The sequence below is a fragment of the Terrapene carolina genome, unplaced genomic scaffold (genome assembly GCF_002925995.2).
Source record: "Terrapene carolina triunguis isolate 2854851 unplaced genomic scaffold, T_m_triunguis-2.0 Scaffold838, whole genome shotgun sequence".
NCBI lineage: Eukaryota > Metazoa > Chordata > Testudines > Emydidae > Terrapene > Terrapene triunguis.
The window spans coordinates 11,700,238-11,716,261 of record NW_020665189.1 but is presented as its reverse complement, the minus strand read 5'-3'; the positions used below and the strand labels follow the sequence as shown (position 1 = coordinate 11,716,261).

The 16,024-nt window shown below is 42.0% G+C and overlaps 1 protein-coding gene across 1 annotated transcript in view; it reads right to left on the bottom strand.

Annotated features, from left to right (window-relative positions):
- SLIT3 (slit guidance ligand 3) overlaps positions 1 to 16,024 on the bottom strand; it is a 760,437-nt gene that overhangs the window by 74,194 nt on the left and 670,219 nt on the right. The window contains exon 28 of the mRNA XM_026660830.2: positions 12,666 to 12,805. Coding sequence (XP_026516615.1) covers positions 12,666 to 12,805 — 140 coding nt within the window. The remainder of the gene's footprint in view (positions 1 to 12,665; positions 12,806 to 16,024) is intronic.

Here is a 16,024-nt window from a genome sequence, read left to right as displayed (position 1 = left end):
GATGCATGTCATCCGACGAAGTGGGCATTCACCCACGAAAGCTTATGCTCCAATACATCTCTTAGTCTTAAAGGTGCCACACGACTCTCTAAACCTTTAGTTAGTTCATGATAGGATTGGCTACAAGCTTTGTCTTTGTTTTGAGATTTGAGATACAATTAATTGACTAGGGATAAGTGACTGATCCTTTGGGACTGGGAGTAACCTGAATATTGTGATGTTTGGTGTAAAGGACCGTCTATCACAAAGGCAGGCTTGCCTCGGTGTCAAGATAGACCAGAGTGCCCAAGGTGGACTGTCTGTGACTCCATGGTAAGACTGTTATAGAGCTTTAGGAGTTCACACTTGTTACTTGGTTGGTGAAACCTAATTACAGAACACACACATTTGGTATTTGTGCCCTTCTTCTAGACAGTCTGCCCTGAGGTGGGCACTCCTGGTCATTAGCCACTCTAGACAGCTTGACAATCAGCACCTAGTTCTTATATAGCACTGAACTTGAAATTATTTGGACAAATACAAAGAATGCATCTGGCTTGGAATGGGGGATATGCCAAAGAAGTACTTTCCATCTTTGAATCCCTAGGGACACCAGGGAAATCAAAGCATACATTCTGCTGGGTTTGGGTTTCTGATGTTTGTTCTTGCACCTCATTCTTCATCCAAAGCAAGTTGGCACATTCAGTAACAACCTGCATGACTGAAACTATTGCTGAAGACATTCAGTAACATTTTTGAGGTGGCACAATTAGAAGTTTACTTTTATCTCCAAAAAAACAAAAATAACCTACAACCTAATTCAGCCAGCTAGCAGAGAAATTGACATCAATCAGGGTATGTCTACACAGGGTTAAAAGACCTGCAGCACGGCTGCAGCTGGCCTGAATCAGTAGACTCATGCTCACAGGGCTTGGGCTGCAGGGCTAAAAATTGCTATTTTGACATGCAGGCTCAGACTGGGCCTGAGCTCTGAGACAATAGGTGCCAACTCCGTGGATGCTCCAAAAATAGTGGGTGCTCAGCGCCACCAGCTGTAGCTGTTTGGCGGCAGCTGCCGATCAGCTGTTTGGCCGCTGGGGGAGGCACTTGGGGGAGGGTGGAGAGCAGCGAGCGGTCGGCAGGCAGAGCCTCAGGGGAGGGGTTGGAGTGGGGCCAGGAAAAGGTGGATCGAGGGCTGGGTCTCAGGGGAGGGGGTGGGGCCTTGGGGCGGAGCATCCCCGGGGAAAAATAAAACTCGGTGCCTATATCTGGGACCTTCCACCCTCGCAGGGTCTCAGAGCTCGGGCTCCAGCCCAAGCCCGAGTGTCTACACAGCAATTTTTCAGCCCTGGAGACCAAACTCTGTGAGCCTGAGTCAGCTGAACCAGGGAAGCCACAGGTTTTTTATCCCTGTATAGATATACCCCATCAAGTCAACCTTGGCTTCTAACTTCCCTCAGTTTGCCTTTTTTGTATATTTGTATGAGCATAAAACATGACAAGCATTCCTTAAAAAAGAAATCCAGAGAATTTCTAACTCGATGGTGACATGACAGGAACTCAACGTTCTAAAGCCTTCAAGTATCCTTTTGAAAGGCAGCCTTTTTTGTTAATAGAATACATTGGAGATAGATGCCTTAAGCTGTAACTTTGCTACAATATCCATAAAAGCTTTTTTTTTTAATAAAGGAAAACAGACTTTTGAGAAAAGTCAGAATAGTGGTGTAAACTTCCAAAGGAAATCATAATTCTTCTTAAAGTATTCTTCTCAGCCAGCTTGGAAAATTGACAAATGCATAGAAATCCAGTAAAAATTTCCCCAAAATGTATACACTTGTCAAATATTATGACTCACTGTGTCATGCTGAAAGCACCACTATCAAAATTAGGAGGATTTCAGGCTTGGTACCAAACACAGCATCCAACTAATTTATCATTGTTCACAGAAAACTTGGAATGTTTTAGGCTCCTTCCTGTTACTTATTTTTTCTCATCTCTCTTGCATTTCAGATTTCAACATTTCCAGATTTCTCTTGGGAATGTCGTGGAACCCAGACAACCTCATCTTGGGGAAGAAAATTCCTGTTGATAATTGAATGGGCTTCACCGATGTTTACTGAATGGCAGACAGCATGGTAGGGAAAGAAAACACTTTTTAAATAGCGATACTCAAGGCAAGAGCTAAACACAAAAAACTTTGTTTCCTTCAGTTACAAAATATTTTGAGCAAAAATCTGTCCTCAAACATGGGTATGTAACATTCAGTGGCCATCTGATTGCATGTTTTTGAGGGGAAAATCTGGCCCTTTTACTTCTGTGCGTGGCTTTGGGCTCCTAGTTGTAGCAATTAAAGGTCTATTCCAAGTTTTTCTCTGAATAGCAGTATTGGGTTCAAAATGATACTTCCAAATATTGTCATTTTGTTAATTATTTGCACACAGGCTATGCTGGGCTCTAGAGGCATTAAACAGCTTTTTAAAATTTTATCAAAAGTATTTTATATAGAGGGCATTCCACCACATTAAAGCTATGGCTACACTAACAGCAGCATGTAGAATACATACACTGTATCTTCCCTGCCCCCCAGCATAGGTATAAATAGCAGTGTATATGGTGAGGCACTGCTTAAGTGAGGAGCGTCAACACATGCCAGAACCCTACACAGTTCTCTACATGCCCAAGCAGTGCCTCCCAAATCTACACAGCTATTTTTAGCTCCCCGCTGCCTCCCCACTTCCAAAGGCTTTCCCCACCACTGGAGTCTTTTGCTGCGGCATGTAGCTACACACTACAATGCAGATGCAGCCTGCCTTTCACTGTGGCATGCAGCGACACGTACCTTACACGCCGCCACCAGTATAGACAAGACCTAAGAAATGCACACACCACTGGCAAGACCTTCCTAACCACCAACATCATCCTCCACACCAACCTCCCCTATGCAACTCCTCCCTAAGTACGTACAGGTAAAAACACCTGACATACATACATAAAACCAAAATTTTCGTTACTCGCCCAACCAAAACAAAATCCACACTGTACATCCCAATCCTCTCCTTTCACCAAAGTCTGCAAGAATGGACAGGCTTTGCAGCACACCCTGCTGGTCAGCCGAATAGGGTTATGTCAGACCGTGAAGGAGAAGTGAGTTGAGAGTCTCACTGAAAGCCACCTGAGCCATCAGCCCTTTCCTTTCTAAACTGGTGGAGGCATTAGCTCAGGTCCTCTAGCAGGTCTAAAGTGCTGTGGCAGGATTCAAGGACAGGATGTCTATTAAGGTAGGCAGGTACCCAGGTATTACATTACATGCATTAAATGCATTACATTTAAGATTCTGTATTGCACATAGAAACAGATTGGTAACTAGTGCAGATCATAGCATACCAGAGGCCGAGTGCTGAATGGGCAAGGAGACTAAGCTACCATCCTAGCTTGGAAATGGAACATTCAGGGCCGTGTTGAGGACCAATGGTGGAGTGACGTGGGTGAAGCTTGCCTTGTTCCTAACCAGACACTGGATCACTGTGCTTTATCTGGTGTCTGGGTCTGTCAATCTGGCACCTTTCACTACACTGACCTTTTCAAACCCACAATAAAATAATTACTGCACTCCTACAACATTCCCCCTTTTTTATTTGATTCAATGAAATCCTAAAGAGGGGACATTGGTCATTCTAAAGTAATCTCTTTTCACAGGCCTCACTACTTACAAAGAGCTGCTAGGCTGGCATATTTATACAGCTTCATGATCTTCCACAAGTCCAAAAACAAACCAAAACAATAGCAACAGAGACAGAAACCTTTTGCATGCAGTTAGTTTGATTTAATTATGTTGTTTGTTATTTAAATGACCACATTGGCATATGTGCTATTTATTTCACACCACATTAGATTTTTAGAGCCATGATCTGAATTATATTGTTCCTTCCTAATGGGAAAAAAAGGGAGGTGGGGTGTGTCAACATCTTTTTTTTCTTTTAATCCCAACTTTGAAATGATCGTAACACCCCCATTGTAACTTGCCGCCAAGGACCATGTGTTCTTCAGTTTTATTGTCTGCAGTGTCACTTTGGCAATCCTTTGCTCTCATTCCTAATATTAATCAAAATAATTAATAACATGGCATGGAAAATATTCTCAGTCTTATGTGAAAACAACTTTTACAGAACCTCAGGGCTAAGGGTAACAATGCTGTCAAGAACTTCACAAGATTAAACAGGGAAAAGAAAAGTGTTCGTGGGGAATGTTGCCTGATTTTAGGGGATTAATATTATTGTTTATGTAATATAGGTTTAGGATGGAGCAATGGATGTAGACAGGCTGGCTGTTATCTACTGGGCTAACTTTTACAGCTTGCAAAGGAAAGATATATATATTTGAATTGTTAAGTAGTATGTTACAGTCCTCTTAATTGTGCTCAGTGAGCCAAAATAGGGGCGTTACCTCTGGCCACACCAGTAAGAGCTGACTACACACTACAGCTGTCCTTGTGAGAAGTTACTCGTTGGATACCTAATAGCGACTAATGTTCCACAGAGACATGGATTCCCCTGCTCTTTCTCCTTCCCCTTCACACTGAAAAAAAAAAGGCAATGCCAAGTGGAAATTTCAAATAGTCCTTAGCAATCATGGCCACTGGCACCCAAAAGCTGATTGGCTTCACCAGTGGTAGACGTTACTGAGAATGTGCCAGATCATGCTGTGCTGAGAAATTATTGCCAGTCAGGAGTATTGCTGATGCTTGATGAAGTTTAACAGACCTGAGCCAAAACCTTGGATCCACCTATCTTGGATACTCCAATAACGCATTTCACAACATATAAGAATTGCAGATCCAAACACCCACAAACAGGGGTGTACTTTCAGAAAAATCAGAGGGGAGGAGCAAAGTCGTGTCAGGATCTCCACTTCCACATTCCCACTGAGGCAATGGCTGCTTGTGGGGGGTAAATGAGTTGGTCCCATATCTGAGGGGGCTGGAGCAGTGGCGTGCCAATCCTGTCCCTCGGAGTGGAGTGTGTCTCTCACTGATGGCTGGCGTGGGGCAGGGACTGGGGCTGCTTCCTATCCAGCCAGTGGAATACAGGACTGGTGCTAACAATGAGGTGATTAGGAGCCCTGGCCCAGACAGCCCCAGATTGGTTCCTACTGGCCTGGGGGAAGACACTGCAGTGCTGTTGACTGGCAAGGTCTGGACGAGGGGAGGGAAACTGCCTCCCACCTCATAGCAAATGACACCCCTGAGCACACAATTTTAGGAGAGAGGTGTTAAATTTGAATTTGGAACAGAATCTCATGGCTGATGGGCCCTTACCTTTATAACGGGCTGAGCCCAACCCCTGAACTCTGAAGATATTTAAAGTCCAGATCCATACTTCTTGGATTATTTTTTTACATGAGACTCTTCCTGCTGGACAGGGTTTACCATACTCAATGTTTAGAGATAAAAGCCAAGATTTTCCAACCCCAGATTTTGCCTCAATCCATTGTGTTTGTTCATTGAAATGAAATAAACAGGAAACTCGCAGCCAAAGTCCTTATGGAGACAGTCCATTCAGTTGCCAGGCAAGCGCACCAAGCCCATCTGCTAAAAATTCAATAAGAGGTTTTGTTGCAAAAATTTAAGGCTGGATGCACAGTAGCTGATTACTAAACCTCTGTTCTGGACTCAACCTTTGCTTGACAAACAGAGAATCTTGAACTCATAAGTTTTATCAGGAAAAAGAATTATTTTAAAAATAATTTAAGGCTGCTTATGGTAAACTCCGATATTGGGGGAGATTTTTTTCACCTTCAAACTTTTAAGCAAGATTTTGAAAAGTAGGAGCCGAAAGTTTGACTCCTAATTCATATTTAAGTACTCAAGTAAGGGGCTTGATTTTCAGAAGTACTCAGAACCAAGCAGCTATCACTGCCCTTTGTGGTAACAGCGAAACCAAGAGCTCAATGAGATGAGATGTGGGGAAAGAAGTAGGGATTCCAGCAGTATTCCCATGTGTTTGAGCAAAGACTCTGTTCTGCTTCTCTCCATTGACAAGATAAGGAAAAAGCTCACACAATCTCCCAAAGGAACACTGCTTCTTGTTTATGGCACCAGAAAAGATGTGACCATAGAATAAGATGCTGTAGTGTACTGATGCCCTGGGACATCTTTAAGGTGAGAAAGGAATTCAAACCCTAATCAATCACAGAAATTTAAAGATAGACAAAATATATTACTTTGAAGAGAGATATCACTATAAGTGTTGTACAAACATAAGCTGTTAAGTCATCTTAGTCTATTTCCCTGCCAAGCTTATGACAACATTCAGTGGGGATCTTTTACAGCATTGGTGGCAATTATGCTGTTAGATATTTATATACAAATAACCATTTACATTAGCCCTGCTAAAGATTTTGTAAGGGACAAACCCTCAAGCATCAGGGCAAGAGTGAATTACTAACTAATGGACGTTATTCAGAAATTATGCCTTTTGGAAGGATATTCCACAAGTGTCCATTTTGAAGTTTCTTCCACCATCCTCTGAAGCATCTGATATTGGCACTGTCAGAGACAGGACACAGGCCTAGATGGACTATTGGGCTGACCCAATATAGTAATTCCTATCTTCTTATGTTGAAGAAGAACTGAAAGTGGAATAAGACATGTCCCAGTGCTGAAGAAAATCCCTTTTGTGCCTATTAGTGTAGTACCGACATTATTTGTGGACAATTTATCCTTGGGTTAGGTCCCTGAAATGCTTTCAAGGCTAATGGGACATTTCAATTAACCTTGCACCCCCCAACACAGCAACTGAACATATTTGGCCAAATTATGCTCCAACTTATGGGGGTAAGTCACAGGAATCTTCAGCCCACTTTTTTCCTTTGAAGTTGGCTGCATCTACTCTAATGTCTAGCCGAAGATAAATTACAGCTTGCTTCTTTGTATACCAGTTGTTAAAATATAGCAATCTTCCTAGAATAATTTATATACAAGGATACCTGCTTACCTCTTGCTGGCATTTCTAATGTGCTCACTGAGTGCGGAATACAGTAATTAACATTCACATAGAGTTGTCTACAGAGTTGTCCACTCCTCCTAGATTTGGCAGTTTAGCATGCTGCCTTATTTATTGAATATTATAACTTGCTCTAAAAGTGGTTAGGTTTGTGCTTGGCTTCTAATCCGCTGGCAGGATGTTCACAGGTTGGGGCTCATCTACCAAGAGCACCCTATGTTCAGATCTCACAAGCTTTATCCTCCTAGGCAGTGTTAGTCTCATTGTTCCACAGATGTGTAGCTGTCTTGGTGGGCCATGAATGCCCATTTGGGCCTCAAACCATGGGCGGCATTAAGGATTAGACTAGGGATTTGAACTGGCACCAGAAGCAAGCTGGGCACCAAGGTAGGGTGCAGAGCACCAATGTGATGCATTGTTCATGGATTTTCCTGCTAAGGAATCAGACTGCTGTATTCTCAGTTGCTGTGCTGCTTCCACCTTCAGTCCCAGCACAATAAATTACCATAGTCTGACCTGAGGGAGGTAAACGTGGATCGCGATCAAGGAAAACTCAGACTGACTTCAACGAGAGCAGGAATGGGCCCAAGATCCTTGTATCAGTTATGTGTATCCAGCTCTTTGGTGTTCACATTATTTGATTCTGCAAGTGAAAACTTGAGGTTCTTGCTTTAGTCTTCTATACAGAAAACAAACAAATTTCACATTTGCCAAGTAAATAAACTGGAAAACTTCCACCCAGAGCAAGAATCTCTTGGATGAAAGGATGGGTGCACCAAACCCTAATCTTTACTTGCTTTGTCTTTCAAGCAAATTATGGCTAAGGACGGTCTCATAGTTCTGAAACCGGCTAATAGTCAGGAACTTGTTTAGGCCTTAGATAGACATATAATAGCTCAAATCCTTGGTGAACTTACAGAAGAAATACTTGAAACCACACTGTCAGAAAACTTCCAGCTTGTATGTGTGACACATGATCTAAAAACATGCAAACCAATCTAAAGAGCTATGATTCAGATAAGTTCAACTCAGCACTGCAATTGGGGCCCCTTACTGAGATTGTTCTGAGCCATCTCACCACAATGGTTAGTTATGTGAAGCAAGCTAGTGAAGCTCCATAAACTAGTGGCAACCACAAGTCACCACAAGGCATCTTTCCTCCAGAGTAATGTTGTTTACTTAAGTGCTTGGCTTTGGACAGGCAATAGCACTGCAGTAAGCTGGGCCAGAAGGAGGAGCTGTAATTACTCACAAACAATGAATAGTGTTGAGTTGAAAAGGGAAAGAACAACAAAAAAATCTGTGACAGCAACATTGAAGCCAAGAGACTGCAAAGTCCCCTGAGGTAAAAATGCATTAGGCTCATCTTGCTAACATGCAACACCAGAAATGGTTTCTACTCATTTTTCTGTGATACAAGTTAATGGCGACAAATCTTTCACAAGGAAATAAACTATTTAAAAACATTTGGGTTTCCAAGATAATAATCTTACAGCCCCCTCCCCCCTCCTTCCCGGGATGCCAACTGTTTTAGAAAGAGGCCATTTAATTTAATATGGGTAATTTTTTGAAATTGTTTCCAAACCTGATCCCAATTTCCAGACCAAAGCGGGCTGAATACATTTGCTGAGACTCACTAGATCAGGCTCTTTAAAGAAATTTCTAGTGTTTCCCAAATTCCTTGTGGCATCTACTCATTTCTGCTTCTGAGTAAGGACACAGAGTGCAGGGGTGCGTGAAATTAAAAGAAAGACACAAAAGTTTAACTAAAATGTTTCAAAAACTTCAAAGACCAGCTCAGGTTTGGGACTAGTCAGATTCTGGCCAAAGGTTCACATAAGTTCATGGATGATTGTTTGAGCTGCCAATCCCACAGAAATGACAGTGTTTGGATACCACCATTAAAACAGTAAGACAGTACATGCAAGACTGATGAGGGGGTTAGGGTGACCAGATGTCCCGATTTTATAGGGACAGTCCCGATTTTTGGGTCTTTTTCTTATATAGGATCCTATTACCCCCCCATCCCGTCCCGATTTTTCACACTTGCTGTCTGGTCACCCTAGAGAGGGTGTCCTGGGTAAGAACAAGCTCTGGGTGTCTCTTTCTCTCAACCCGCGTCCCCACAACCCACACTAGAACAAGTCAAAAAGAAGTCTTGGAGGCAGATGGACAGCTAGATAAAGAACTCTAGGGAAAGGGAAATTCTGTGGGCTTTGTTAGAGACTCTTGGGGCAGACAGAGCTGGGGTACCTGGAGGGGGATGGTTTTAAGCAAGAAAGCCAGATATAGCCGAGTCCCAGGAAGGAAGGTAAGACACCAGCAGAGTGAGGGAAGAGGCCATAAACAAAGAAAGATCAGAAAGCTTGAGATAGGAACCAAGTGGTAGGTTCCTGTTTTGAAGTCCATGGCTAGGAGTTCACCCGCATTTCCCTGAATCAAGAGGAAAGATTGCTGAGACCATCAAGAGAGGGCTGTGGCCACAGAGGGCTCCAACAAACTGTTCAACTAGTTTCTGGCCCATTGTTAACCTTAGACTTCTTCTGAACTGTCTATCCTGGAGGAAGTAAAGTGTTTTGTTTAGCTGCAGGGCTAAACTACCCCTCCAGTGAGAGGAAAACTGTGGCAGGGGGAGTTAAGGACACTGTGTCACAGAGCCTAAATATGGCTTTAACTGCTTAAATTTAGGCACCCAGATTTGCAAGTGTTGAACTTAACGAATAAAAAGGAAAACATTATCTGGTCTTGTGGTTAAGGCGTTGAGTGAAGAGATTCACACCTTTTACTTTTGTTTCAGCCATTGACTCTCTCTGTCACATTCAGCCAGTCACATGCCTCAGTATAGACGTCTGTAAATTATTCTTACCTATTTCAAAGAAAGGCTGTGAGGCTCAGTTCATTCATGTTTGTAAAGCACTTTGAAATCACTGGAAGGAAGGAACTCTGAGAGAGTCAAGAATATTTTTAATAATACCAAAATGGGACCTCTGGTGTGGTAAATTCCTCCCTACTATAGTCATTTACCATATTGGATATTTTTCATCTAGGATCAGCTAGAAAAGGAAAACATTTGGAAAACTATTCAGTGAAGAGAGATTTACAGCCTTCATTATTTTAACCAATGAAAGCACGATTCATACTTGGCATATTTTTCCCAAAAAGGGCATAATGGTAAAATGAGAGACACAAGATAACAAAGCAGGGCGATTCTGAGGAAATAAAGGAAACCTTGGATACTTCCAAGAGAGACTGGCATAATGCAAAAGCCAGGAATGCATGTAGCCCGTTGGAGAATTCTGAATATGGGAGAAAATTCCTTTCTGACCTCGCAGTGGTTAGCTTATTCTTTGAAGCATGATATTTCATTACTCTTATTTTAGCTTGCAAAATCATGTCATTAGTTATTAGGTTATCCTGCTCATTTTTTTAAAGATATAGCCACAATATTGTTATCCCTTTTGACCTGAGCAGTTTTGAAAGAGCACATCCATCATGTACTGAGTTCAGTTTCCTTTTCACGCATCCCTAGCATACCAGTATTTTACCCTAAGACTTTTTGCTGCAGCAAATTCATCAGAATGATTACAAGGTGTGAATAAATATTATCTTGTTTGTACTAAAATTAGCCTGCAGTTAATTTAAGTGACCCTGAGCTCACATTTCACAAGGACCTTCATATTTTTAAAAAAACACAAAGTACCTCTAACTCTTCTCCTTTCCAAGTGATTTTTTCAGCCTTTCATTGTATGCAAGTCCTATCACACCTCTACAACCATGCATACTACTGGTCTCCAGACTTTCAGCCTTATTGTTTATAGTTATAATCAAATTTGTTTCAATTGCAATCAAATAGTTACTGGCTGTACAAAGGGTTAATATTCGAAGGCCCCAGATATTGTATTCTATATCCAGCAGTGTGTATCATGCATCTGAAACTAGAATCAGGTCCAAAGAGTTTAACTGCATAGCAATTTGATGATCTGGTACATTCTAGGTGATGAACAGCTTACAAAAGGCAATATTCAGTCATTCATTCTGGTAATAGTGAGCTGGATTATGATTGAAAATATCTGAAAATCTGACTCTGAAGTGTCATAAAAATTCTTTGGCCATGACCAGAAATGATTCACTGACAGGTACTATCTGCAGAAAAATCCCACTCCATCCCTTTTTCTCTGTTTTTCTCTGCAAGAGCCATTATAGCCCACCATGAGGCTGTTAAAAAGGACAGATCAAGTCCATTGTGCACTGGATTCAGTTCCTTGCTAGCGATCTCTTGCTTAGCTGCTCAAATACACTTCCTTTTGTAAACGTAAAACCGTTATCACCATATAAGGAGTTCTATTTGATATCAGCAATGTAAGGCTCACATACATACAGTATATGTAAGAACAATTGGCTCAACATACTAGAAACAAAGTTCTTTGCTCTGGGCCAGCCTAAGCTTTGCCGAGTACTTTGGCAGAAGGAGTAGATAAAATCTCTAATAAATTTTCATTCAAGTCATAAGGCTTTTCCCAGCCAAAGATTTACACAGGCCTCTCATATTGGCCATAAAAAGCATTTTAAAAGAGTTTGGGAAATTCTAGAAGACTTCCCTGTCACTTACCAAGCCACTCCAACTTTATACTTATTAATTCCAGTGATATGTAATACCCTCTAGCCTACGAGAAGCCCGTCAGTGCTCCATGCTCATAGAGTAACAAACCTATTTCAAAGCATCAAAATAGGAACTAACATGGATATTTTCTTACTCTGTATACTGAGCAGAGGAGATCAGGCTTGAGTGGCTTGTGATGAGTGAAGTATCTACGCAGTCATCTGAGAGGCAGCATTTTTACATTTTTGAGCTAAGAGGGTTCCTAACCCTACAGAAGATTTAGGAAGGAAGACATCTAAAGCACAGGACAAAGAGTCAGGAGATGTGGGTTCTATTTCCAGCTCTCTCACTGACTCACTTTGTGACCGAGGCCAAATCACTTAGCCTCTGTGCCTTAGTTCCCCGTCTGTAAAATGGAGGTGACTTAACCGAGGTATTGTCATGATTGGTTCATTAATACGTGCAGTGTTTGAGTTCTTTAGATGGAAGTTATTTTATAAGTGTTACTATTATAGTATAATTTGAAACAGGAATCACTTTTATTCTCAGAAATGCTAAGCAGACGTATACCGAGCTAAATCAGTACTGGAAACACTTTTGTGAACACTTTTGTGGAAAAGTACAAATTTCTCTAACCAACAGATGAACTTGCAAATTTCTTGTTTATATATTTTAACTGTAGTTCCAGTCGATGAGTACTTCTGACCTGGGGAAGGGTATGTGTACAAAATATGCCAAGACAGTAATAGATTTTCCCCTCTGAACCTTCCCAAAAGCCTTCTTCTGGTATGAATTACACTCTCTCAGGGGTAGCAGTGATCTCTCTGGATTAAAGGTCAGACATATTGCTGGAGCAGCATCTTTGCAAAACTATCCCCTTTTCTTGCCTCTGTTTACTGGATGAGCAGGAATTCACTGACAACAATTTGGATACTTTAAAATCTACTCAGAATCCTGGTTAATTCCATGCATGTGATTTAACCAAGTGGGAGTGGACCAGTTTCTTATGGTGCCCCAGGTGGCTGGAAGTTCCTTCAACTGCTCCCCTCAGTTCTCTATGCCCTTTGGCTGTGGTCCTTCCTTACCTGTGTAATTAGGAGGGCAGAGACAGACATAGTTGTTGATTCCATCCATGCACGTGGAGTTATTCTCACAATCATTATCTTCACAGTCATCTGGGTTTATTTCACATCTCTCCCCCTCATACCCTAGAGGGCAAGAACAGCTTTGGAGGGGATAGAAAAAACAGAGAAAAAGTTAGTTTGGATTTCAGAATTTGCTTTTGAGCAGTGAGGAAGTACTGGAGTGGGATGAAAACTGATACAGATGAGCTCTCTGCTGCTACAACGCAGCGGCATTACTAGCGGCATTACTAGTGAGTTGGGTGACTCACTACTAGTGAGTTTGGTGATAGATGCCACAGTGACAAGCCTGGACACTATATTCCTATACTCATCTACAGAAAAGGTACAGCACGGGCAGAAGAATTCAACTCTCCTGCACCTCCATTGCCCTGCTTGCTGATGTGCCTCATCCCTGAACTGGAATGAACAACTCTAGGGTGACAGGTTAAGCTCACTCAACAAGGCTAATCAAATTCTTGGTTTCTCTGCATAGCCAACAGGGGTGTCGATTGCTACAACAGTGTTGGTTATGTAGGCACCTGTCCACCAAGAACTGGACTGAGGACACCAACACACATCATCACGCGTGAATAGGAAGCTTTTAAATGGCTCTAACTCTTTCACCATTAACAGCCTAGACTGGATTTGAATTAGGGAGGTAAAAGTGAAAGTTTTCATCTCATTACCACCTTGTCGTAGAGTCATCCAAACAACAAATGTTTGTTAATGGATCTTCCAAACAGAGTACTTTAAGTGTTAAGGTATCAGCACTTTTTCAGCTCCTTCAGTACTCATGAAGAATCAACCAGGAAAGAATAATGAAATTAAATGGTGTGATTGTCCACATCCTAAGTATTTATGACTCCCAATACCTGAAGAAGAGCTCTGTGTAAGTTTGAAAGCTAGTCTCTCTTACCAATAGAAGTTGGTCCAATAAAAGGTATTACTTCACCTACCTTGTCTCCCAATACCTTGGTAACATATCCAAACAACAGACCAAATAAACAAGGACAGAGATACTGGGTTTGTAAGGACGTGGACACAGAACTACTGCACTAAATACTTTATTTTCTGAAAATGTAGAGTGTGCCCACTTAAAGGAGTATGGAGGACTAGATGGCAGTGCAGAAAGGGCTCCATTGATCCCTAGAGTCTCCACTTTCAATTTTTAAGACATCTAATTGTTATGGTTGTGAAGAAAACCTTGAAAATGTGACCCAGGTGTAAACCAATGCAGAGGGATCTGCCTGAGTTTTCAGAGAGCCTTAAACTCTATGAGGAGCGGAGTGGAGCTAAGGTTGTGGGATTCAGTTTAGAAACAGCTGAGCATGATCTCAGGCAGCCTTCAATAGTTTGCATATATGGGGGAAATGGATGGACTGGTCAGGTTGGGAGTTGGCTGGTTCAGAGACTCATCACAGGAAGTGTATGGCCTCATCAATACTCAGGAATAGCCCCTGATTCAGGAATTTATATAGCTGCCCTTTACTTGTAGACAAGGACATTTAGGGGTTTTGTTCCAACTGGGCCTATAAAGCATAATTGCAAAACCACAATCCTGGCTTGCCTTTGTCTACAGGACAGTGTAGCCCAGTGAACAGAGCACAAAGGGGTTCTGGGTTCTATTTCCAGCTCTGCCACTGGCCTGCTGGGTAACCTTGGGCAAGTCACTTCCCCTCTCTGTGCCGCAACTTCATCTCTAAAATGGGGATAATGATACTGACCATGTTTGTAAAGGGTTTTGAGATTGACAGATTAAAATTTCTAAAGAGGTAAGTATTAATTTATTATTATTATTATTATTACTACTACTCTGCGTGGAGTGGAAAGCACCAGTGCTACCATATCAACTGCTGAATCAAGACTATTTCCAAATGCAGACAAGGCTTGTGTGTAATGTTTACTGCTCAGGTGGTCAGGCTGGGGAGGGAGTACTTATCATGGAGGTGTGGGTAGGACTGAGGCATATAGACAAGGGTTGGTATTAAGTGGAGGCTCTGCACTGAAGAAACAGGGAGGGTTTGGTAGCTGTTAGCAGAGCCACAGCTCTTCTAGACTGGGTGCATGGATCCACTATGGTGAGTATGACGCTGGCTTTCCCTCTCTTCCTCCTCTGCTCTAAGGATTGGCTGCACATGAACACTCCACACATGCCTCAGCACGACCTCAAGGAGTAAACTTGGGTTCCCCTGAAACATGGGCAGCCGAAACATCCACTCCCATGGAAACCCAGGGAATAAAAACTGTGAAGGAAAGTGTAAGAGAGAGAGAGAGAGAGAGAGTGTGCACACGCTCTCTCAACCCAGTCACGACAGGAAAGCTTCCAGAAGGGGATTAGCACAAGTGCATAGGTTAGCAGCAGACAGCTACATTCCTTCAGACCTATACTGACCGTTCACAGGTCATGAGAGCTAGAAGGGAGGGGAAACTCTTCAGAGCGAATGACTAAAAACAAATGGCGCCGATCAATTCAATTTAAAACACAATAAATCAATATGAAATATTTTCTTTATCTGGCTCTACCTCATTAGTACCAATAAAAAATGTCCTCTTTCTGACCCTGCAATGATCCAGGGGATCGCAGGAGGAGATAAGAAAGAGAAGAGCTGGCACAGCACCTTTTGTGGCAAGGGGAGCAGAAGGAGGGTAAAGAAACTGAACAAAGTCGTGCATTTATCATGTCACCCATTTCCATTACAAAACCCCATTTTTCAGGGGTTTATAACTCAGCCTTAAAAATGTGCTTCAGGCTGCAACTTGGCATTCAAGGTCTCATTTGGGAGGAGACATCTTTTTTTCAATGTAAAGGAAAACAACAAAAGGAGATTGTGCTGGTGGTTTTTATATTATGAATATTTCACCCTCTTCTTGCCACATCCTGACTGGGACTGTATGTAATTAAACACTGCTATAGTAATGGTCCAGTGCACCAAAGTTTACAACAGGGACATTACAGTACTGAGATTGTTATTGTACAATATTGCAATAGGAGGGTTTGTTTGGCTCTTGTAAAGAATGGAAATGTCACCATAATTAATGAAATCTGGCAACCAGTTACTCTGTTCTAGGGCAAGTCTTTGCTTTATTATTTATGTGTCATTCTTTATTTCAATTTGTGGTCAGTTGTTCCAATTCAGAGATCTGGGTGCAAGCATAGGCTTGAAGTGGTTTCCATCATATACAGGGTTTACAGCTTGGTTCAATGGCGCTCAGCATATATCATGGGTGCAAGTGGAAATTAAATGATAAAACATATAAATTGGAACTCTGGATTTTACGGTGGAAGAGTTGTCATTTGGGAAGATCTGCACATATTTTCC